The following is a 21929-nucleotide window of genomic DNA, read 5'->3' as shown; positions in this document are numbered from 1 at the left end:
CTTGAAAGACGAGGCGGGCATGTGAAAGAAAATGCGTGAATCTGTTTGACAGGCTGCGCGAAATTTACCCTTTTAAGTAACCAAAGCAGAAGTTAAAGAATTACCACTACGTTTTCGCGTAATGTGGCTTCGAAAAGGAGAAGCAGCGAGTACTAAAGACATCATGGATGCACACAAGGTTACGGCCGCAATCTGATTAAAGCTGCTAACAACATGCGGCGTATTAAGACAAAGCACCGAACCACTTGTTCATGTCGCCGGTTACGAATCGAAGTAGTCGTTTACAGACGTTACGTGGTTCGAACTGTTTTTCCCGGGAATCCCAGAGAAGAATGGTTGTGGTTTAAATTCCTTCTCAGGAAAGGGATGTTCATCTACATACGTCCAAGTCATGTTACATTATTTCGACAGGTAAACTGTGTAACTTGTTTTGTTTTGGAATTGTGTTTTTATCGTGTCAAGAAGTTGGATGTTATATTTGATTTTGGCGACTTTCTCGGTTAGCTGCTCTAAAATCTGTCGTGTTTTGGATTGTAACTTTGGAGGGAATGTTCAAATTAGGGCACTGAACTGTGGTCTGTCGATCTCTGATCAGATTTCTTGCGTTTTTATCTCAAATGCGGTCTAGCTTGACTCATAAAAACGTAGCACTGCAGTGGATTTTTAATGTCACGAATACCGCAGTTTATTTTAATTACTCTCTAGAGGCATTGGGGATGAAATTTAAATGATGCACGCGAGCAGAAGCTAGTTTTTTCAGGAACTTTCCATGTCGTAAATCTTTTGTTATTGCGACAATTTGGGTGGCTGCACTTTACCATCCGATTGTAATGTTGTACTAAACCTTCAACATAACTACACTTCAAGGCGGCCGTTTTTCCCTTTAATTTATGAAACAGTTCTGTTTTTATTCGTTACGCTCTGCAATTAGTGAATTGGAAAGTTGTTTGTCTAAAGACTTATTTAGATGGCAGAATCGCTTTTTCTTCGATCGAATTCCAAGAAAATTTAACAATTGTACTTAGGTCAGTTCCTTTTAAAGTTATTCTTTTCTAATCTTTCCTCATGTCGCTTCTATTTTCCATGAACTCACCATTTTCCTTAGGAACATTTATTCTGTTTTTTTCGTTGATGCATAATGTTATTAAATTTATGTATATATTCCTTTCCTCCTCAACGGATCTTAATGAAATTCATTGTTTTATCGATGTTTACGTTTTTAAATGGACAAAACCAAGTTTCTCTTGAATAAAATTCGCACGCTAATAAAATATATTAAAGTTCACGAACACAAAATTATGATGAAGAAAAATGTAAAGAACGAAATCGTGTTCAAAATGCATGAAATATGGCTTTAAGTTCAACGCACGCACACAAATGTTATTTTCCGCATTGTCAATTTTTTCAGCTCATTACATTTAATTTTCCTTGCTTAAGTTTCTCTGAATTACAAAAATCATTAAACCTGGATGTAGTGTAAATACTTTGCACTTTTAACTTTTTTTCGTGCGAAATTGATACAGACTTTTCATCTTGCTGTGTACATTGTAAATGAAGTTTGTCTCAAAACAGAATTGCTAAACCTTTTGTGCTTTCTGACTTTTTTTCTCTGTACCAAAAGGGTGACTGAAAACAGCTGGATATATGGGGCTTTAAACACAATGATTGTTATTGATAGCTATTTTGGAATCTGCCCAATTTTTTTCCAGACATTGATCCCTCAGTTAGGCTCCTACTTGTTATGCAGTGTTTTTATTGTTTAGTTACTTTCAGAGGTGTTGTGAAAAGTAATATGAAGGTTGGTGGACCGACTAAAACAGCGGGAAACCAAAACACATCATCAATTTACTTCTCTATGCCTTCCTTGCAATTGTTATCGTTTTACGTCAGATATCCGAGTAATAATGCAAATATTTACGTGGTTTTCGTTGTCAAAAACTATGAATGTGCCGTTTTCTTTTAGCAGAATTACCCGTCTCGTCTCGTAAAAGCTTAATTCTTTGGCGCTGCCGTTTTATGAATCTTTCTTTGAGCGATCTTTTTCGTTCAGAATGTTGGTGTTGTCCTGGTTTCTTTTTATTGGGTGACATCCTCACTGTGAATCAAAACTCATTTAACCCTTTACACCCTAACATCAGTATGCATATTCTCCATACTGTTCTCTTTACATTTCCTAAGGTGCTGACAAGGAGAATTTGTTTAATAATCAAGAGCTGCTCTAGTTGGTGATCATTTTCTTTATTCTCATGATCTTAAATGAGCGACTCAGCAGTATTTTTGTAAGGAGAAATTAGATGGTAGTCACTCTTAGGTGTTAAAGGGCCAAGCTGAATGATGCGCGCATTTTGATTGGTTCGTATTAATGATCTTTGGAAGATGGACGCGTAGATGACGTCACCATTAGAAATATTTTTTTTATCGTTGAAATAAATAGATTCCATGTTGCCGTGGGTCTGTACAGTAAAAGATCACAGACGTTGTCAAGATATGGTAAAGACATTCAGTGACACACTCGACTGCGCGTCGTGTGCCACTTTTCTTGTTTGTTGCCACATTTTGACGTCTTTGTGTGATCTGTCACTGAACAGACCCACGGCGGGCGACATGGAATCTATCAGTTAAAGAGAAAATAAGTTGGTCACCGATTTGAAATTATTGGAAAGACAGAGAGAAGGGAACTGGAAACGAGTTAATTAGAAGAAACAGAACGCTTAAAACCAATGTCATGCAGGTTTCATTAATACTTTTACTTTTAAACCAATAATGACATGTTTCCTCAAAGAATCTGTTCAAACTTGTTCATTTTACACAAAAAAAAGATTATAAAAAGCGGACTGTCAATTTTTAATCCTGTAGAGCTTTTTCTTCTTGGGATTTTCCCAGACTCGTTTGTTTTGTCGAGACTGACGTCTTGGTGGTAATCTCCAGGAAGCTTCTTCGGCTTCTTTCCATTCTTTGTAAGCTTGCCTGTAATGAAATATTGCAGGAAGGAAATTAGCAAAGGTTAGTTGGGAGAGAAAGCATTTGTCAAAAGTAGACATAAAAAGTCCATTTGGTGACTTAGTTAAAACTAATAGGCTGTTTAAAGAGTTCCCTACGATTTCGATGTATGAGTTTGTTAAAATACCTTTGCCAATTGTTTTTTATATCGGTTTTGTTTCTCTACTCACCGTCTTCGCCGGATCAACTTCACAGGCCACGAAATCAACTTATAAACAGCCAGCACAACAAAGTTCATCAGCAATACGACTGAGATTGTGTAACCAGTTTCACGCCAGGTCGAGATAATAATGTGGCTTTTAATTTTGAGAAGATGTCCTGTTAGGAAAGGAAACAAAAAAATTGCATCAAAGAAATTGAAGCTTGATTTGGCCATCTCTCGAGTATACAGGAATATTTCCAAGGGTTTTCACAGAGTTCGTTGGGGTATTTCTCTCAAGGCTTTCTACTCACCGTGAACATGTTCATTGTAAAACTTGATCAGAACTTCTCCCGTCTCCAAAACGTACTCAAGCGCAGGTTCAAGTGGTTTACAGTTCCTTTTAATCGTTTTCCATGACCAGTCCGCTAACCGTTTCGCTTCCCCCCATGCCCACTCGGCCCACTGTTTTGATCCAATCCACGCTTTCTCAGCTAGCCATGAAGCATTTTCCTTTGAGACGCCGTTCAACCATTGAATCTGATCCCAAATCCATTCCGTTCCGTTCCAAGTCAGCCCTGTCAACCATTCGGTATAGTCCCAGTACCACTCGGCCACCCGTAAGCCTCCATGGTAAACATATTCATCCGCCCACATCATCGTTAAAAAAATCCGTTCCGCCCACCTTTTCATTCCGTTCCAGATTTCACCGACGTAATCTGTCAATCCTTTCCTAATTCTACCGAACCACTCCAACATTCCTTTCCAAGCTTTACCGACCAAATCCATCATCCATTTCAATGCATTCCAAATGTTCTTAGCCGTTGTTCCAACGCCGTTAGAACACATACTCCAAGTTTCAACCACTGTCGTCACCGTAAAGCTCCACGTGTCTTTTATCATCGTCCCCACTCGAGTGATCAGTCCTGGTTCTTTCCGTTTGTACTCTTGGTACTCAGAACATGTCATATTCCCAGGGTACTCCGGTAGTTCTTTGCACTTGAGAATCTAACAGATATAAATAAGACCGAGAGAAATGAGGATAAGACGAATTAGATAAAACTCGACTAAACAAGTAATTGTACAGGACTTGAAAACGTGGCTTGAGTACCTTTCCAAGGTTCGGTGGATCGTTCCTAAAAGGTGGACCGTTCAAATCTCGAGAGCCTCTTTTGCCGGGGAAAACAAGTTTCATATCCAGATCCAGCGACAACGCTCGAATCCTTATCACGTATTCCTATGACAAAAGGAATGAAAAATACGTCAACATTCTCATTAACCATTGCCCTTTTTTTTGTTTTGATGCACGTCCTCGTGAAAGACATCCTATTATTATCTCTTCGATTGTCCGCAATTTGAAACCTCGTGAAGTTTTTCAGAATTTTTCTGAAAAAAACCAACCTTATCGTTCCAAGTTCCGACCACGAAGGTTTCTTCGTTAAAATCTTCGAAAGGTAGTTTTTGCCATTCAATGGCTTGAAAATTATCTGGGGAAAAAGAGAGAACAAATAAATTACCATCCTTTTTTATAATTTTGTTTCCTATTGATCTATAACAAAAAATTTTTCCAAGCCACATATGTTGTTGATTTTTTGAGTAACTGAGAAGTGACCGTTATTGTTGCACTTCAAAAATAAACAGATTAAAGCGCGTGTGCTTGGTGCGTACGCGCTAGTCAAGGGCGCACTGCCCAGCGGATGCGACCATGGCAACCACGAACTTGTTAACTCTTCCGATGAAATGTGAAAAGGTTTTTTAAAATGCCCCATCGGTAAAGCTTTCATTTTTAGATTCCCATGTCTGACACGCTTTGATTTTAGCAAATGTTAACTTAGTAAGTCCTTGCGTTGTAGGGAAAAGTGAATTGCTTGCCGTGATAGTGAAAACTTTTTCACGTATTATCTGGTGCGACTTTTCGCGGGCGGGAGAGAAGTTACACCTTTGAAATACTAGCAAAACGGAGCTGAAACTTACCCTCTTGTTTTAAAGCCTGTGTAACCGCTGTCAATTGAAGCAAAATTGCCAACGCAACGATCAAAATCACAATCCTCATTGTTACAGCGCGCTTTTCCTCTCACGAAAAAAAACCGCACAGCTTCGATCCGAGAAACAAAGCGAAGTGATCATTTGACGTCACAGTTACAGCTTATGACGCCGCGTGCGCGTGAAAAGTTAAGAAAAGTCGTTCCTAGGCTCTTTCGTTGCCTTTTTTTCCTTCGTTTGTGATTCTATAGTTATGTTTGTTGAATTTTTTTAGAGTTTCGTCTGCAAAACGTTCAACTTTATTCTCGTTCGAAGCAGAATTTTAGGCATTAACAGTACGACAGTCAAGATATATTTTGATTTGGATTTCCTGCACTTGCGATCATCTGTTTTTTTCCGGCACTTCGAGCCTAGTACATGTCTGCGCTCGCTTTTCTCGGATTCATATTTTTCTCGCGCTTTCATAAGTAAAAAATTGTTTATTGGTGTTATGTGTTACTGATAAAGCGCTCTGTATTGGTAGCCAATCGGCTCCCCCCTGACTTACAGTTTTCATATTTGCTTTCTAGGAGGTAGCTGAAATAGTTCGTTTAACCAGCAGTAACGAATGGTCCGATAGACGGGATGGTGTAATTTGTCTGCAAGGTTTCCTTCTTAACTCGGGAGTTCTCAGGTGTGTCCACTGCTTTTTGTTTTTTGATATAGTCATCTCACCAACTCTTTGATTTGCTTCTTCGTTTAAACGTTACTGCATTAGGTTGTAAATGGGTTTATCTATGTCTCTTTCTCAACAGTCAAATAGAACTTGGACGAATAAAGGACTGCCTCACAAGATTGTTTTTCGATCCACATAATAAGGTAAAATCATTTTCTCTGTAAAATTTTCGCCGTGATTTGTGAACAAATAACATTTACTAGATCAGTCACAGGTTGCGACTTAATCACGTGCAAATACATCGAACTCGTCCTCTTCCAATCAGATTTTACTTACCCACAATTCGATCACATGCGTCTTGCATGGTACGTGAATCAGATTTGTGTTGCTGTTGGCTCATCGTGCGGTTTGCGTTGACTTTTTTTTTTCCTTTTTTGGAAAACCTCCTTTATTTTTCTTGCTGAAATCGCTTGATTTTCTTGCAGGTTTACAGTCTCTTTCTGGACGCGTTGTGTGACTTTATAGTCGTAAACAAAGTCGATCTCCATGACTGGCTGTTTGTTCTGTTGTCACGCCTTCTCACCAAACTCGGTACAGACCTGTTGAGTTCGTTACAGTCTAAAGTGGTCCGAGTGCTGGATGTGATCAGGTAAGGCTAAAGAGAGATATTCTGTTCTCGTTTAGAATGTGTTTTTCAGTTCTACAATTTCATCGGCGAAAGATCCATTTTGCAGTAATTGATGATCACTACAGTCTGATTGGCATTTTTCTCTAAATGAAGCACTAAACAAAACAACCAATCAGATTTCAGAACATTTTTTAAATACAACTGCTCACATTTCCGGAAAATTCTAATTTTGTTAAAAAAAAATGGACGTGAAAAATACTTGCGATTTCAAATAAAGTCGCACCCAACTCAGATCTGTTATAATTGCTAATGGAGTTTTGATTTCTTCTTTTGATCATTAGGGATTCCTTTCCATATGATCTTCAGTTCAGCATTTTAACAAGATTCATCACTGATCAAACTCAGACGCCAAACCTTAAGGTATTGATATCCACAAATTTTGTTTTACTCTTTGGCCGTTGTATTTCTTTGTAATCTGCTTTTTTAACGTTATTACTTGTGTTTTAGGTGAAAATAGCCATTTTGCAATATTTGCAAGGACTTATCGGCCTGATGGATCCAAGCGACTTCACCAACTCTGGTGGTATCCTTTCAGCATTTTAAACTCAGTTATGACATTGTTTCTTTCTCTTCCCTTCCCTGTCTCTGTCGGACGTCTTCGGGAGATGAGGTCGACTAATCACGTGTCACCCTCTAAAGCACATCTGCGATTGGCTAGTTTAGACCTTCGCCATTTTATTGATATATTCCTCAAGGGTCAGCCGTTGCACGGCTACTCTGTCGTTTGGGCATTTCTGTGCATTGTCTCAGTCGAACGGACACTCGCTCGTGGATATCTTTTAAGGGGGGAACTCTGGCTAAGGCATTCAGGGGTACTTTTCACCACTGACCACTGAACATCACCCCCTCCCTCCAGCTTCCATGGGATCACCCCCCTTCCCCCAGAAAATGTTGAGTACAAGGAGTCAATAAATGTGGTTACAATTTTGTACGGTTATGAATCTCAAAATAGTTTTTTTTTTTTAATGAGGTAATCGGATTGGGGGGGGGGGGGGGATTTCAAAGGAACCCAGATAAGAAGAAAGTGTCTTGTAGAGTGTGAATACGATCAGAATAAAGTATGTACTTATTTTGACCTTAACGTGATTTAGAAACACGTTTGGCGGTCTCTCGTATAATCACTTGGACCACGGAACCGAAGAGCGCAGACGTCAGAAAGGTAAACTATTCCATGGTGTACCATAAATTTGTAGAATTTAAGACTGCTCAGAAATTCTGGTGAATTCTAATGGATGGTTTCTCATTTCAACCCTCTATCTAATTTGCAGGAATCAGCAGCTGTTATTGTAGCTCTATTTGAACTGAACACTCCAGAATTCAGCATGATGCTGACCGTTTTACCAAAGTCATTCCAGGTAATAAGATGAAAAACCAATGGTTTTTTGACAACAATTTTTTGTAACGGCAAATGAAAGGTTCTAATCTCAACTCTTAAAATTCGTTATTTGGCGATCCTAAATTACTAAACTGTTGCCGAAATTTCCTACTCGATTTGGCGACCAAAACGACCGTTGCTCGCACTGCTGTCAACGTGCATAGTTTAATTAAACAATGAAATTTTGTGTTTATTTTACAGGATGGTGCGACGAAGCTGCTCCATAATCATTTAAAGAGTAGTACACAGGGTAATGAGGTAGGAACCGTAACTTAACTTAACTGAACTGAACTGACACGTTGCAGTGTATTGTAGCACATTCAATATGTATGCGCAGTTTTTAATTTAGTACCACTTTGTTTCTTACAGCCATTTGCTGCTGGCCGTGGATCACCTTCGTCTGCTGGCTCTAATTTCGATGACGTCGAGAGCGAGCGACCACGGTTAAGACTGGGTTACAGAACACTCTCCTCGTCCTCCATGAAAGGACTCTCTCCCGGAAAGGACGAAAACCCGGGCTCGCCTGAACATCACACAAAGATTCCGACACCAGCGAAAACAGCTCAAAGCCCTCGAGGCGGTCAGACGAGGTTTGGTTTCTCACCGCGGACAAATGGTAACTCGGTTAAAAGAGACAACAGCTTCGAGGCTGAAGCGATCAGCTCCAGTGAGTCCTTAGACGGAAGGTTTGCTTCGCCCCCACCGCCACACCGTGGGGAAGGCTCTTCTCATCCACCGGAAGACGCTCCAAGTGTTTCATCCGGGTACCACAGTGACGATATCGCATCTGCTAACGTGGAAAACACTGCTCAAGCAACGGCAGCTGGCCCGCCAAGCTCGAGTGGATCCGCGGGACAAAAATATGACCCGAGACAATACCAAGACCAGCAGAATGACTTCCATCCAGTGAGTTAAAAAAAACTTATGGGCAACTCTTCCTGTCATATTCCATTTTGTGGTTTGTCTTTGCAAGTTTTAGCAGAGAAGTCGTATTTTTAAACGCGCTGCTTGAAGTGCCTTATTTCCTTTGACCTTTTGCAACGACTTGTCGTCTCAACCTTCATATTTCTGTTGTGATTCTTTCTCAGGTTCCTGAAATAAACGGTTTTCTTACCGCTGGCCGGAAGAAGAATGGTGAAGTGGAGGACGAGCTGGATCGGTCATTAGAAGGAATGGAACACAGTGATGACCACTTCGATAAAGGTGAAGAAATTAGATTTGTAAGGTAAAATCAGCGTACGAACCTAGAGACCAATTTACTCGGAAAATACACTGGGATTCGGTGATCGAAGTGACTCTGAGTATCGCTACCCTTTCCAGCCATGGATGGATTTTAGTACATTTCAGGCTCTGCCCTTCCCCTCCCTGAGGATTTTGTCAGGTGACTTCAACAGTTCGCCGATAGCAATTAATTCTCCTAGACTGAGGAAAGCACTGAGAGGGTAATACTTTTACTTCGCTTTCCGACTGATTCAAAACTCTAAATGCGCTTTAATTTCAATACTTCAGATGTGTCTCTAGAACACGCAGATGCACTCTCTCCTATCATGGTCCCCTTGGGGGCACCGTCGGGTATGCAGTCCGATGACAAGAAAGAGGCGCTGGGAGAGTTGCTGAGGATGACCCGAGAGGACACTCCTGTGCTGTGGGAGGAAAACCTTAACACTTTGTTGTCTTTGCTCATGAAGAATATCGGAGACGATGAGGTAATTCTAGTGAGAAGCGCCAGTTTGCTAAGTGATCCTTAGTCTCTTATTATCGGAAACGCTCTCTCCCCTCCCCTTCACGTCTTGAACTTCTAGTTTCTGATAAGCCCCTCCTACTCAACCCCTCCTTTCCCTTTCCTTGTGGAGTAGAAGTTTATTGGTATTCGTTGAGGAACAGGTTGCGCTTCTGTTTAAAATGTACTTGAACTCAGGAACCTTTATTTGTACCCCTTGAATAAACATCTCAGGTTTTGGTTTTTAGCCAAACATATGCACATTGCATCTGATATTTATTGAATTTAGGCAATAATCTTGACGAAAAGAAAGGTTTTGAGAGCCCCACGTTCCCACCGATATGCCCCTGCCTGGAAACTCAGGATATTAATAAGCCAGTCGAGGGCACTTCGTAACATTGCTTTAAACCAGTAGTATGCTGAATTTTCTATTTTGCTTTTTGTAGCCCGCTGTTCGACTGCTGTCACTTCGCGTCCTGAGAGACATGGTACGAACTAGACCCCAGGCATTCAACAAACAGATTGACAAAATGGTGGAGACAGTTCTGAACGCTCACAAAGATGTACAAAAAGAGGTAGACATTTAATTTTTTTATTTTTTATTTTATTATTTTTTTTACATTATCACTCTTATCATTATAGTGATTTTTTTTATATTTATGGTTTTCTCACTAAAACGTTCCTATCATCCTCTGTTCTAGGTTGCTCGAGTGGCCGAAGAAGCTGCTGGGACGATCGCCAAGAATCTTCCGCCGGAAGTTTGTCTTCAAGCTTTGTCACCAGTCCTGCGGGAAGCTGAGTTTCCCGTCAATCTTGCAGCTCTTAAAATGATCATGAAGGTACAATTATCGCTCATTATGTTGCGCAGTGTCACGGAATTCCCCAAACTACAAATAATTCAAAGAGCATATGGCTCACAACCATTAAGGAATAAATTCGAGAATGCTATGTTATGGAAGGTTTGAAATATGCTACGACTTTTCTTTTGCCTAATTTTTTGTGTGGTTCCCCAAACTTCATTTACGTGTTGAAATATTTCAGACAACATAAATGAACCTTTTTTTTTGTAACGTCGTTACACATGGATATTACGGCCGAGAAATGCTGTAAACGTATGGAAACTTATTCCATGTAGTTATTTCTATTAACCCATTAACCCCTGAGAGTGATTGGCTTCTTATTTCTCCTGACGGTATCACCCTTGAATCAAGTACAAAGTGATGAGAATTAAGGAAAGGATCAACAAAGCTCTTTGTCAGTACCATAGGAAGTGTAAAGAGAACAGCGTGGAGATTATGAATATTGATATTAAGTTTCGTCCCTTATTTCATGACGTCTCCTTTTTAGGTGGTCGAGGACATTGATGACGAAACAATCGAGGAGAACTTAGGAGAGATCGTACCAGGGTTAGTCAGGGTAGGTGTTCGAAAACGTTGTAATGCGTTAACTTTTTATCTTAAAGAAAATTAACAATGCGCGTTGAATTTCCGTGAATATCGCTGTCCAACGAGGTACACTATAGCGCCCAAAAAATGGCGGTGAATATGAAAAACTACAGTTTGCGGAGAAAGAATAGAACTATTTTTACACCTGTTCTTATCAATCTGCAATGTGTTAATGGTGCATCTCTACCCATGTAAGAGGTTTGGGTTGAAAATTCTCGAAAATGAAAACTTTTCTCAGTCAACCCACGCAGAACTTAACGTTCGTGGACGTCAACGTCACTAAATGCTTACAGTAATTGACGCAAATTTGGGAGACATTCAGCACTTCAATATTGTATTTCATGTGAGTTCTTTAGGGTTTTTGCCAAATTTATTCAATGTAGTTCTGCATTTCTTTCATATTCCAGTGCTATGACCATGTAGAGAGCAGTGTCCGTAAAGCCAGTGTGTTCTGTCTTGTGGCAATACATGGTGTGGTTGGCGAAGAAACTCTGATGCCGCATCTGGCTGAGCTCTCCGGAACGAAGGTAAAGTTCTTCTTCTGTGCGGCTGTTGATTCATCTGTAAATTCTCAGCGCTGCTTCTTTTTGTTTTTATCTTTGCATCACAGTGTTATTCATCTATGTTATTCCAATCATCCTACCTTTTCACTCAAAATAATTAAATTCATGAGAGGACGGCACTAAAGCAGTATTTTTTTTGTTATCCGTTTGTTGTTACCTAGATGAAACTGCTAAACCTCTACATTAAGAGGGCCCAGGCCGGCAACGGCGGAGGGCGTCCGTGAGATCCTGGTGATGAGTAAGGAGATATTTTCTTACATTCCTCTCTCTCGAGAGGAGTTCAGCAGACCCAAGCCGAGTCTAGGGATTAACTTTGGTTGCACTGTGGTCATCGCGAATATTATTGAAGGTGCAAGTGTCAAAGATTTATGACCGAGCTTGGTGTCCAGGCTAAAGTGTTGTACTGGATCACCCGACAATTTTTCGGCGCAATAATGGGAAATTGCGGCTGAGTTCACTATTGCAAGGATGGCTTTCGTGTATCGTTCTGTCGGTCTAAAGACTTTGAAACTAAAATCATTGGAACCCGTCAAACCACGATGAAAGAGTCCTGGAAACTGCGGGCTTTTAACGATTCAACAACTGTTGACGAATTCCGTTTAACATTTTCCGTTGACAATAGATCTTCTGTTGGCCAACTGACCATTTGACATATTTCCGTTGTTGGCGACTATTTTTTTATGTAGTAACGTACAAATGAGTCGTCTCTCATTGTTTACCTGTTCAGGAACTGAGTCATAACTCCGGCAGCGCCGCGGGGGAGGCGCGTGTGAAGGCTAAAACGCGCAAGGAACGAGCTTGTCCTCCTGTAGGCGACACATCGTTTTAAACAGCTCCCGCATTGTATGGAAATCTCATGTTAGGAAAACTACCTTATGGGCGAACTTCAGTTAAGAATCCTTTTCTGCTTACATGGCTCGTTCCATAGTGATTGGAATCTTTAAATTTTTTGCAATATTTTAACGGCTAGCATTTGTATGTTTTTACCGTTTTCATTTTGTAATGTTACTTTCTTTTGTCATTTCTACCGCGCACAAAAAGATTAACTCTTAATGTTGGCTGTAAGCTTTTGACTAATTACCATTGGTTGTCAGTTGCGTGACTGAAATGAGACGTGACGTTCGGCGCGTCACGCAACACCGTGTCGGATATGTTTGCGATGGAAATAATATATTTATTTTTAATATAGAGTTTGTTTGGGTCGCAATTAAATATCTGACAGTTTTATGTGTGAAGTAACATGAACTAAACCCGTAAACATTTATTAAGCTTGGTAATTCCGACTCCAATGTCGGGAAATGGAAATAGCGAAAATAATAAAAATCTTTATTCAAAGGTACAGAGTCATTTCTCTGAAAGCTCCCAGCATTATTACCCCCTCAAGCATCATGCTACATGACCCGATTCGATCCGAACCTCCCCTGGTTTACCTCACTCCTCTATTATGGCGCTTCGTTTTACTAACTGAACGCCTGAGGTTACACGAGGTTTTAAAGCTTGGTCAGCCCTTGTGTGAGGCATTTAAACTTTATTCTGGTCCCAGGGGTACGGGAATTTTAACAAAACCAATCCTCAAAAAATTCAAATGCCCGGATGGGGGGAGGGGTGCCCCGGGGGGCACGGGGATGTTGAAGCTTCGATTGATGGACGCGTAACATTCCATATTCCTAGCCGCGTTAGACTGGGCACAGGTTGAGATGTGATATGGATGCATGATGGGTAAGTCTAGTCCTTTCTCTCTACTGCTAGTCGAACGTGTTAGTAGAATCGTTCATAGCACCGTAAAAAGACATGGGATTCGGTGATCTGAAGTCAAGATCAGGCTTAGAAGCCTTGAATAAATACCTCGAGGATAAAAGCTATATCGAGGGGTGAGTACTTTCAATTCATATGCGTTTGTGTCCGGAAAATGCCAAAAATAAAAGTAACCAGTGTTTTAACCTATCCACGTGCATGACTCTAGATTTTAAACCCCGTATAATCTTTTTAGATGAGTATCTTGACAGATCACCAACGTTTAAGAGTAACTGATTACATAATATTCTTCTTACGAGTGAATCAATGAGTGATACCAACAACCACGTACAAATTTCTTTGATTATTCGTGTTTAAGTCGTTTTGCTTAGAAATTTTTAAATTATATATAATTTTTCCTAATGAGAAGTCAGGCAGTTCTACTGATCAGCAAATATGAAGTTTTCATCAAGAAAATTTCATGTCAACTCATTTTACGTCGTAAATCGAATGTGATGTATATTGGCTGCTGTTAGTATAATTTCGTACATAATGTACAAAAGTGTACCAACTATGAATTTTTATGGCTTCAACTAATGGTCCTTGACTTTGGTAAAAACGCTAAAGCGGCCTGTTAAACTTAGTGAAGATATAGTTGAGTCGCAGTGATTTTTGGGTTCAGAGGCCATCACTCTGTTTGCCTGAGCCAATGATAAATTGCTGATGCTTTTAAGATTTATCAACCACACAGAATGGCACTTGCTAGCATTTATGCTCACACTGTCAATTCCAGTGCAGGAGAGTTAGATAATTGCTCTGCTGTAAAGCTTACCTTATGTGTGAAATAGTGTCATGGTACTTCTTGAAGTTCATTTTTTCAATTACAGTCTTAACTTTATTGATGAGTGAAATATTGCCTTTGCAGCTATGTTCCTTCTCAAGGCGATACTGTGGTATTTCAAGCCTTGTCAGCCTGCCCATCTGCTGATCTTCCACATGCCCTACGCTGGTACAATCACATTGCTTCATTTGGTGTTGAAAAGGCCTCTTTTCCTGGCAGCAAAAAAGATCTAGGCAGCTATGGTTCTGCAACAGTCTCAAATGGTAGTGCTAAAAAAGATGATGATGAGGATGACTTTGATCTCTTTGGTTCAGATTCTGAGGTATGTGATCTAGATTTAGAGGTTAAGTCTTTAGGTATACAGGGAAACCTGTGTTAGGTGAACATGCACAAGACAAAGCTTCCGTTTAATAGAGGCATTGGCTTACTGAGGCTTGTGTTTGGGAAAGTACAAGAGAAAAATTGTGGCCTCCTGTGACCTGTATCTATTTGACTTTGAAACATCTTCCTAAGAATATTGTTTAACATTTAAGAGCTTCTTTAGTTGGTGAACATTTCCTTTAACCTTTTGATGTTTGAGTCAGGGTGATATTGTAAGGATTAAATTAGATGCTAGTCATTCTAAGGGGTCATAGGCTTAACCCTTTAACTCCCAAGATCTGATTGTTAATTCTCCCCTCTACCTACTACACATTTCCTTATAAATTAGCCATGAGAACTTGGTAGTAGATCAAGATAACAACATCTATCTGATTAGTTTGAATATTCTCATTACCTGTTTTCTGGAGAATGTAAGGATATTAGGGGGAGAAATTTCATGTTGATCACTTCTGGGAGTTAAAGGGTGAAACTGTCTCAAAGGGTTCTTTTGTATTACAAAAACAATATTTGTTTGTTGTCACAAAAATCATGATATTAAGGTTAAGGAATTGAACATTTTGGGCTTGAATTACAGGAAGAAGATGACGAAGAGACAAGGAAACGAAAAGAAGAAGAGTTAAAGAAATACCATGAGAAAAAATCCAAAAGTAGGTTTATTTTTAACAGAAAGTTTTCCTTAGCTGGACAAAAACCTTTTTTATCCCTCAATAATCCTTCTGTCCTAGTTAATTTCCTACTTTATTAGATTTATAATGCTTTTAGAATTTGAGTATTGACACAAGACACTCTGCAGGCTGTGGTGTGCATCAATTAGCCACAAAGAAAGATTGAAAATAAACAAAGAAACTAACTGGTATGACTTTCAAGCAATAACTTTCCAAGTTTTCCACAATCCATTCAAATCCTGTTTATTTTCAACTATTCAGTCTACTCACCATTTTTGTAAAATCTTGATACCTTTTTTTTTTTTTGCTTAGAAAAACCTGTTATAGCCAAATCAAGTATTCTTCTGGATGTAAAACCCTGGGATGACGAGACAGGTATTAATGTTACAGGAATCTTCTACTACTTGTGATAATTACCAGCTATATTAGATGTTGTTTAAATATGCCCACTTAAATATGATTCCTTAGGACTGACAGACTCTTGAGCTGTTTCAATGGTAACTGATAACTTAACAGTTGGTGTTGTCATTGAACAATTTTGCCTGGCTGGGGAAGAGGGGTCTTAGAGTGAAAGAGTGAGTCCAAGAATGTGAGTTTTATCCAAAGAGTGGGCACTCTACCAAAAAATAAACATCCAAATGGCTCAAATTATCAGAAAATTCACAATCTTAACTTGGTCATACCTATGGATACATTCTCGACATGCTTTAAAAAGTCTCATCAGTTTTCATATTCTATGTTACATTTACATGCAATCTGCTGATATTTTCTTTTGAAATACAAAACCTGGCGTGATGAAATTTTATGACCACACTATATAATGTTCCTGTGCAATCTATAGTGGGTGGTTGTTCAAAGCCTTAACAGTTTCCCCATCTTACCCCATTAACAATTTGTATTCTAGACATGAAAGAATTGGAGAGGCTAGTTCGCTCAGTGGAAGCTGATGGTCTTCTTTGGGGTGCATCAAAACTTGTTCCTCTTGCATACGGAATCAGGAAGTTACAGATCAACTGTGTCATTGAAGATGACAAAATCTCAACAGACTTCTTGGAAGAGGAGATCACCAAATTTGAAGATTTTGTCCAATCTATGGACATTGCAGCCTTCAATAAAATCTAATGTCAGAATTTTGGACTAGCATTTAAAAATAAAGTAAAAGTGAAAAAGAGTATCTGTGAATAATTTTGTTTTGTTTTTTTTCTATATAAGAAAGACAGGTGAAGTTTTCATGGCATCCTGTGAGAAATAAATTGTTTTATTATATTGGGTAAGGTATGCACACTTTCATTGGTCAATTGAGCAGGCCATATTTCACTGTATGGCCTGTTTAATTCAAAAACTTGTTTGAACTGGAATCTTCCCCTTATTTTTGAACCCAGAGATATAATAAATATCTTGCTAACTTTGTTTTCATGGTCCCTGCTGTGATTTACAAAACCTCATTTTATAAATCCAAGCGGAAAAGCTTAATCCATAACTCACAGTACAGACCTTGAACTACATTAGCATGAAGTGTAGCATTGTTTGCACATTTCACTGTTTTTCTTTAAAGAGAGAGATATCATACCTGATAGAAATGAATGTAGCTTTGAAATGGGGGCATATGAAAAGGCATACAGGATTCCTAATTGAGTGGGTATTTACCAGAGCTAACTCATCCAGAAGAGACATGGCCCTTAAAGCTGTTTTATGCTATGGACACTGCCAGGGATAAACTTTGGCAGTAGCGGGCAGAGATGTGCCAAGGTTTTGCTCTGTCATGCAGAGCCAAGCTCTGGGTGAGTTTGGATGTCACATCTCTGTCTCCTTCTCAATCTCTTTCACCAAAGGATACAAGACAATTTGGAAGGAGAATCTACATGTAGTAGTTTTGTAAAGGTCACTAGCAGCCTTGTTAACATGCACCCCTTCAGTAATGGAGTAAGATTTACAGAGAACAAAACAAGTTGAATTCAAACATTTAAGAATTTCCTATCAAAATTAGGTTAATTATCATTTGTAGTTCCAGTAAATTTATTTTGTGTCATCTTCTTCTGACATCTTTCTATTTTTGCTGCAAGGAAAGACAGCTTTGTAAGATGACATGGTATGGTAGGGGAGAGAGGGGGGTTGGGAAAATGCCTATGTTTTGTGGCTCAGAGCCTGAAACATCCCACTGGCAAAATATAACTTGATCTGATTCTCTTCCCATTAAAACTGTCAGATAAATATCAATTTCAGTTGGTCTCACTATGATCTACTGCCTTTTTGGGAAGTTCCAATCAATATTTTGCATGAGATAGTTGTGTTAAGAGGAACAATATCTCCAAGAAAATGAATTAACTAAAATTCTTAGCGTAAAAAATTGACTCTAAAATTCAGTTTTACAGCCTTGAGTCTTCTTCTTTTTTAAACAAACAGTTTTTGATTTATGCCTGATCATTATTACACCATTTGGTTTCAGTTGACCCTTTTCTCCCTTGAAGTGATTGACATGTAACTTCTCCTTATAATTCCCATACCTTACCCAGCAAACAAGTAATGAGAACACTCAGGTAGAAGTTATCTTGATCTGACACCACATTCTCATTACTAATTTACAAGGAAATGTGTACTAGCAAGAGGGAAGAATTAAGATCTTAGGAATAAAAGGCTTAAGAAACCAGATTTAATCATTCACCTTACCTATTTTTTCTCTGCTCCTGTATCAATTTGTATTGAAACGCAAAGAAGTATAATAAATTGTCATATCTTCCATCATATTCCCTAATGGAAAAAATTTACAGAATATAACTAAATTTTTTAAAAGATTAAGAATCAAGCATTTATGGTAGTAAATTGTGAAGAACACAAAAGTTTTAATATTCCTCGCAACACTTTGCCACATGGTTGGTGTAAAAAATATTTTCAAGAAAATATACCTTCTTGGTCTCACTTAGTTTACACCATGTGATATAAGCTGAGGAAGCTAACATTTGGAAAGAAAGAGATCACCTGATTTTTCTAATTTCCCTGAAAAGAAAGCTGTCATTCCAACAACAATATTGATGTCTAACACAACTTTCTTAACATACAAATAATTGATTAAAATTTGGAACTTTCCGAATCAAAGTCATCATGGCATACACTGAGCTGTGCTTTTGAATAATACCTTTTTAAAATATGCTGATCATATTCCTTGAAAAAGTAATAAATAGCTTCTATGGTAGCAAGACATGTATCTGGCTTCCTTTGAGGTCTGTAAAGTCAAGCAAATATCTCTTAAAGGTGTGCCACATTGCTGAAGCTAATTACTAAAAACTCACAGGAGACAAGTAAACCACTTTGGTGTTCATGGTAAATGCACTGGACTCTGTGTTGAGTGGTCCTTGGTTTGAGCCTCAGCAGGATCATTGAGATGCTTTTGGGCAAGATACTTCCCTATCACAGAGCACCCTGAATTACTGGTGGGTTCCTAAAAATAGTCAGGGAAATCTAACAAATACAAGGGGACTACAATGTGATGAACCATCATAATACAGGGAAGGTAAATGTACTCCTTACCACTTCATGCAACAGACCATTAGCTGTTCCTCATTTGCTCTGACGAAGGGCTATTGCTTGAAATGTCAGCTTTGAAACTCTTTAAGGTGGCCAATTTAGTTGATAATACCATATTACCCTGTCATACACTCCCACTGCATTGCACCACAGTTTCTTTAGAAAAATACCCCCTTTAGACTGTAGCAGTGTGAGGCTATCTGACCTTAGAGACTCAAACTAAACATTACAGGTTCAGTCACATCCCTTTAATGGAAATTCTTTAAGCCCTCTATTTCCTTATTAGCTGTCATCTTGTCAAATATCTAAACAAGTCATTTAAAAAGGTTGTAAGATTGTACATACCTCCAAAAATGTGTTACAGCACTCTCAAGTTTAACTCTTTTCAGTCCTTTCAACTTTTTGTCCTTAAAATAAACTTTCTTGTTAAAAAAAACACTTTACAACAAATTATCTACATTTAACAAATATTTCATTGCTGATTTGTCAATGATATACATTCAAATCAATTATACAATTACTACATGGGGCTTCAACATTGCATTTAATCAAAAGTGAAGCTTATTTTAAATGATAAAACAATCCAATATCTAATTCAAAATAGTTTGATGAACTTAAAGCTTGGTTTGTCTAAATCAGTTATTGTATTTTCACTGAGCCGAGGGTGAAAGGGAAGCATAGTTACATTATGTTGTAAAAAATGTTATGAGCAAAAATTGCTAAACTGAGTTATTTGCATTTTGCAAATCACATTCACTTGTGATTTTAGGGAAACTTCTTTAAACATAAATCAGTGATTGTAACAGCTACATTAAGCTATAATTAAGAACCTTGTGCTAACAGGCTTACAGTTATGATCTGATGACACTGCTGCCATGTGCTATCAATGAACACCACTCTGTGTAACAAGGCACCAGCATCTGAAGAATCTGGATTCTGTTTGTCCTGGTTTAATCTGATCTTCTCCAGGGTGACAGCATCCTGGAAAGTTGATACAGAATTTACACCCTGATTTGTTATAAAATGGTTTATTAGCCAATTTGGCAATTTTGATTGTTTCTATATTTTATTAGTGTTTGTAATTTATTCCTAATTACTGGACCATTGTTTTAGTGCATATAAGTTGAATACCTTTGATGTAATAGTCTGGTGTTCTTTGTCATCAACCTTATCATTATCATCATTATCATCATCATCTTTAACTTTCAAGCATAAGCTTTGCTGTAAAAATCATCTTAGTTGTGCTGAACAAAATATATCAAACTGAACATAAAATATAATTTCCTGATAACATTTTTATTACTGACTCACCTCTGCTGGAAAAACAATTATGACCTGAAATAAAGACAATAACATAAATACAGATAATACAATGAAAGAAGTATCTATCTTTAATTAGTAACATATAATGGTAACAATTGTTATATACAGTGAATTACAATTAATCAAATGTTTTTACCTTCTCCTCCTCTTGAAAATCTGGAACTTCCTGGTGAAAGAAACAAAATGAGAGAATAGAATATAATGTGAATAAAAGAAATAAAAGAATAAGACAAAATGGATAACAGATTTTTCTGGTGGTTTAAAATACAGCATAAACTTACTGGAAAGTTATGGATGGACACATTCCCAGGAGCTAAGATACATGCATGAGTGGCTGTACTTTTCCCTACCAACTCTTTTTGATGTTTTATTCTGTTGTCAAAAAACATTTTGTCAATTGTAAGATGGTAAGTAATGATCCAAATGATATGTGGACGACAGACAACAACTACGTATACAGAGGGGGGAATAGGGTGGAAAGTTAGAAAAATCACCTTTAAAAAAGAATAATGAATTGGAGGCTACTGTATTTATTATCCATCACATTTTTCAAACATTTTTTCAAAAAAAGTTTTCCTTCTGCGTTGAATAAAATTTCTAAAAAGGCTTTGATCATAGAGGACATAAGGTTTGAAAATTGGGGAATACTTAACAATTATTCCATGAGCGCGTGTTGGATATGATTTGGTTATCACCGCTTTCGTATCGTAAATTTTTGATGGATTTTAAATTTCCCCGACCACATGCAGCTAATTTATTTTAAGGGGAAAAAAGTAACGCAGATCCTGATTAAAAAGAAAATAACGTCAGATTGACACATCGGGTCAAACATTTCTATTTGTGTCCCTATTCACCCCACAAAGAAAATGAATAATCTCACATGTCCACTTTTATAGGTAGATGAACTATCGGAATCAGACTTCTATCAAGTCCAACTGTTATGTAGCATGTGTAACAATAATACTTTCTCGAGGCTTGACACTTGGGGCAAGGTCTTCTTTCAGCGCCTCTGGAAGAAAATATATAAACGAACTTTATCGGTAAAGAATCATTACACATACTTCATTGTCCGTACAAATATTTTACGCTAACAGAAAGCATTGAAGAAAATAAAAGAATTCCTCTAGGACTGAGCTGTTTTGTTCCACGGTGTTGATTTGTGTTTTCAAAGATTTCAAAGGCTTAAATTGGTCTAACAATGTACTGTATGAATGAAGCGTCACTAGAAGTAGGTAAAACGTTTATTTCATTATGGAATGTCAGTAATATACCTTAAGACCTCATGAGATGTGATCTTCAGTTCTGAAAACGGTGAAATGTGTACTTGCTTCATTTCGTCCACCATGTTGAATTTTTCATTACTCCTTCACGTAATACAAACTATAGTGTCTTTTTAAATGATTATGAATATGAAAGATATCTTCGCGTGTCTTTTCATTTGACTGTCTCGTGGTGTTAGTTTGATCACACCTAATCAGAGATTTGAAGCTTTTGAAAAAAGACAAGAGTCTATAATTACACTGACCTTTCCGTTTTCGGCGTAATTTATTTCTATCTTGAAGAGTAATTGTCGATGGAAACGTTCATTAGGGGACTGGGTGTGTTTGTCGAGGACCATTTCCTCGATATTTCTCCTATGCGTTATAGTCGGTCGACCAACCCACTTCTACGAAATGGAAAAGGAAACGGGGAAACGCGTGGCAAGCAAACTTCATTAGATCCTCAACATTTGGATATTTGGAGCTTTTCCAGCACTGCAACAATTGGTGCAACAATGCATTTCCATAAGGAGACTCGAAATATGAGCTGACAACCGGAGTTGAGTGAACTAATCAGAACACTAGAAATGCAATATCTGGAGTTAAAGATTTAATAGAGTGGTCTTCGATGAAGGT

At 38.3% G+C, this 21929-nt stretch overlaps 4 protein-coding genes across 9 annotated transcripts in view; 2 read left to right on the top strand and 2 right to left on the bottom strand.

Moving 5' to 3' along the window:
- The window catches only part of LOC131799135 (CLIP-associating protein 1-A), a 42501-nt gene extending 29594 nt beyond the window's left edge, over window positions 1-12907 (top strand). For all 6 annotated transcript variants that reach the window (XM_059116808.2, XM_066173668.1, XM_059116807.2 and 3 more), the window contains 16 exons: window positions 5692-5795; window positions 5917-5980; window positions 6263-6426; window positions 6747-6825; window positions 6913-6988; window positions 7557-7624; window positions 7734-7820; window positions 8042-8098; window positions 8210-8746; window positions 8929-9043; window positions 9350-9546; window positions 10007-10135; window positions 10262-10399; window positions 10908-10976; window positions 11413-11532; window positions 11730-12907. In XM_059116808.2, coding sequence (XP_058972791.2) covers window positions 5692-5795; window positions 5917-5980; window positions 6263-6426; window positions 6747-6825; window positions 6913-6988; window positions 7557-7624; window positions 7734-7820; window positions 8042-8098; window positions 8210-8746; window positions 8929-9043; window positions 9350-9546; window positions 10007-10135; window positions 10262-10399; window positions 10908-10976; window positions 11413-11532; window positions 11730-11792 — 2067 coding nt within the window. In that variant the 3' untranslated portion in view covers window positions 11793-12907. The remainder of the gene's footprint in view (window positions 1-5691; window positions 5796-5916; window positions 5981-6262; window positions 6427-6746; window positions 6826-6912; window positions 6989-7556; window positions 7625-7733; window positions 7821-8041; window positions 8099-8209; window positions 8747-8928; window positions 9044-9349; window positions 9547-10006; window positions 10136-10261; window positions 10400-10907; window positions 10977-11412; window positions 11533-11729) is intronic.
- On the bottom strand, window positions 2706-5192 carry LOC131799138 (uncharacterized). Its single transcript, XM_059116810.2, has 6 exons — window positions 5114-5192; window positions 4541-4626; window positions 4251-4376; window positions 3454-4147; window positions 3171-3318; window positions 2706-2967 (listed from the first exon to the last, which is right to left on the bottom strand). Exons 1-6 carry the CDS (start codon window positions 5190-5192, stop codon window positions 2838-2840), a joined length of 1263 nt encoding a protein of 420 aa, XP_058972793.2. The 3' UTR covers window positions 2706-2837.
- A 390-nt stretch (window positions 12908-13297) lies between the features above and the next one.
- LOC131799140 (elongation factor 1-beta-like) lies at window positions 13298-16361 on the top strand. Its single transcript, XM_059116813.2, has 5 exons — window positions 13298-13439; window positions 14228-14465; window positions 15099-15171; window positions 15502-15564; window positions 16094-16361. The coding sequence occupies exons 1-5, from the start codon at window positions 13360-13362 to the stop codon at window positions 16309-16311; spliced, it is 672 nt and encodes a 223-aa protein (XP_058972796.1). The 5' UTR covers window positions 13298-13359; the 3' UTR covers window positions 16312-16361.
- Window positions 16362-16429: 68 nt separating this feature from the next.
- LOC131799139 (tRNA-uridine aminocarboxypropyltransferase 1) lies at window positions 16430-21385 on the bottom strand. Its single transcript, XM_059116811.2, has 10 exons — window positions 21306-21385; window positions 20915-21043; window positions 20316-20406; window positions 20171-20200; window positions 20023-20046; window positions 19561-19692; window positions 19057-19118; window positions 18323-18409; window positions 17857-17937; window positions 16430-17245 (listed from the first exon to the last, which is right to left on the bottom strand). The coding sequence occupies exons 1-10, from the start codon at window positions 21377-21379 to the stop codon at window positions 17206-17208; spliced, it is 750 nt and encodes a 249-aa protein (XP_058972794.2). The 5' UTR covers window positions 21380-21385; the 3' UTR covers window positions 16430-17205.
- Between the last annotated feature and the right edge of the window lie 544 nt (window positions 21386-21929).

Source organism: Pocillopora verrucosa, chromosome 10, assembly GCF_036669915.1.
Source record: "Pocillopora verrucosa isolate sample1 chromosome 10, ASM3666991v2, whole genome shotgun sequence".
Classification (NCBI taxonomy): domain Eukaryota; kingdom Metazoa; phylum Cnidaria; class Anthozoa; order Scleractinia; family Pocilloporidae; genus Pocillopora; species Pocillopora verrucosa.
The sequence above is the reverse complement of the archived record's forward strand: the minus strand, read 5'-3'. Positions and strand labels throughout refer to the sequence as shown.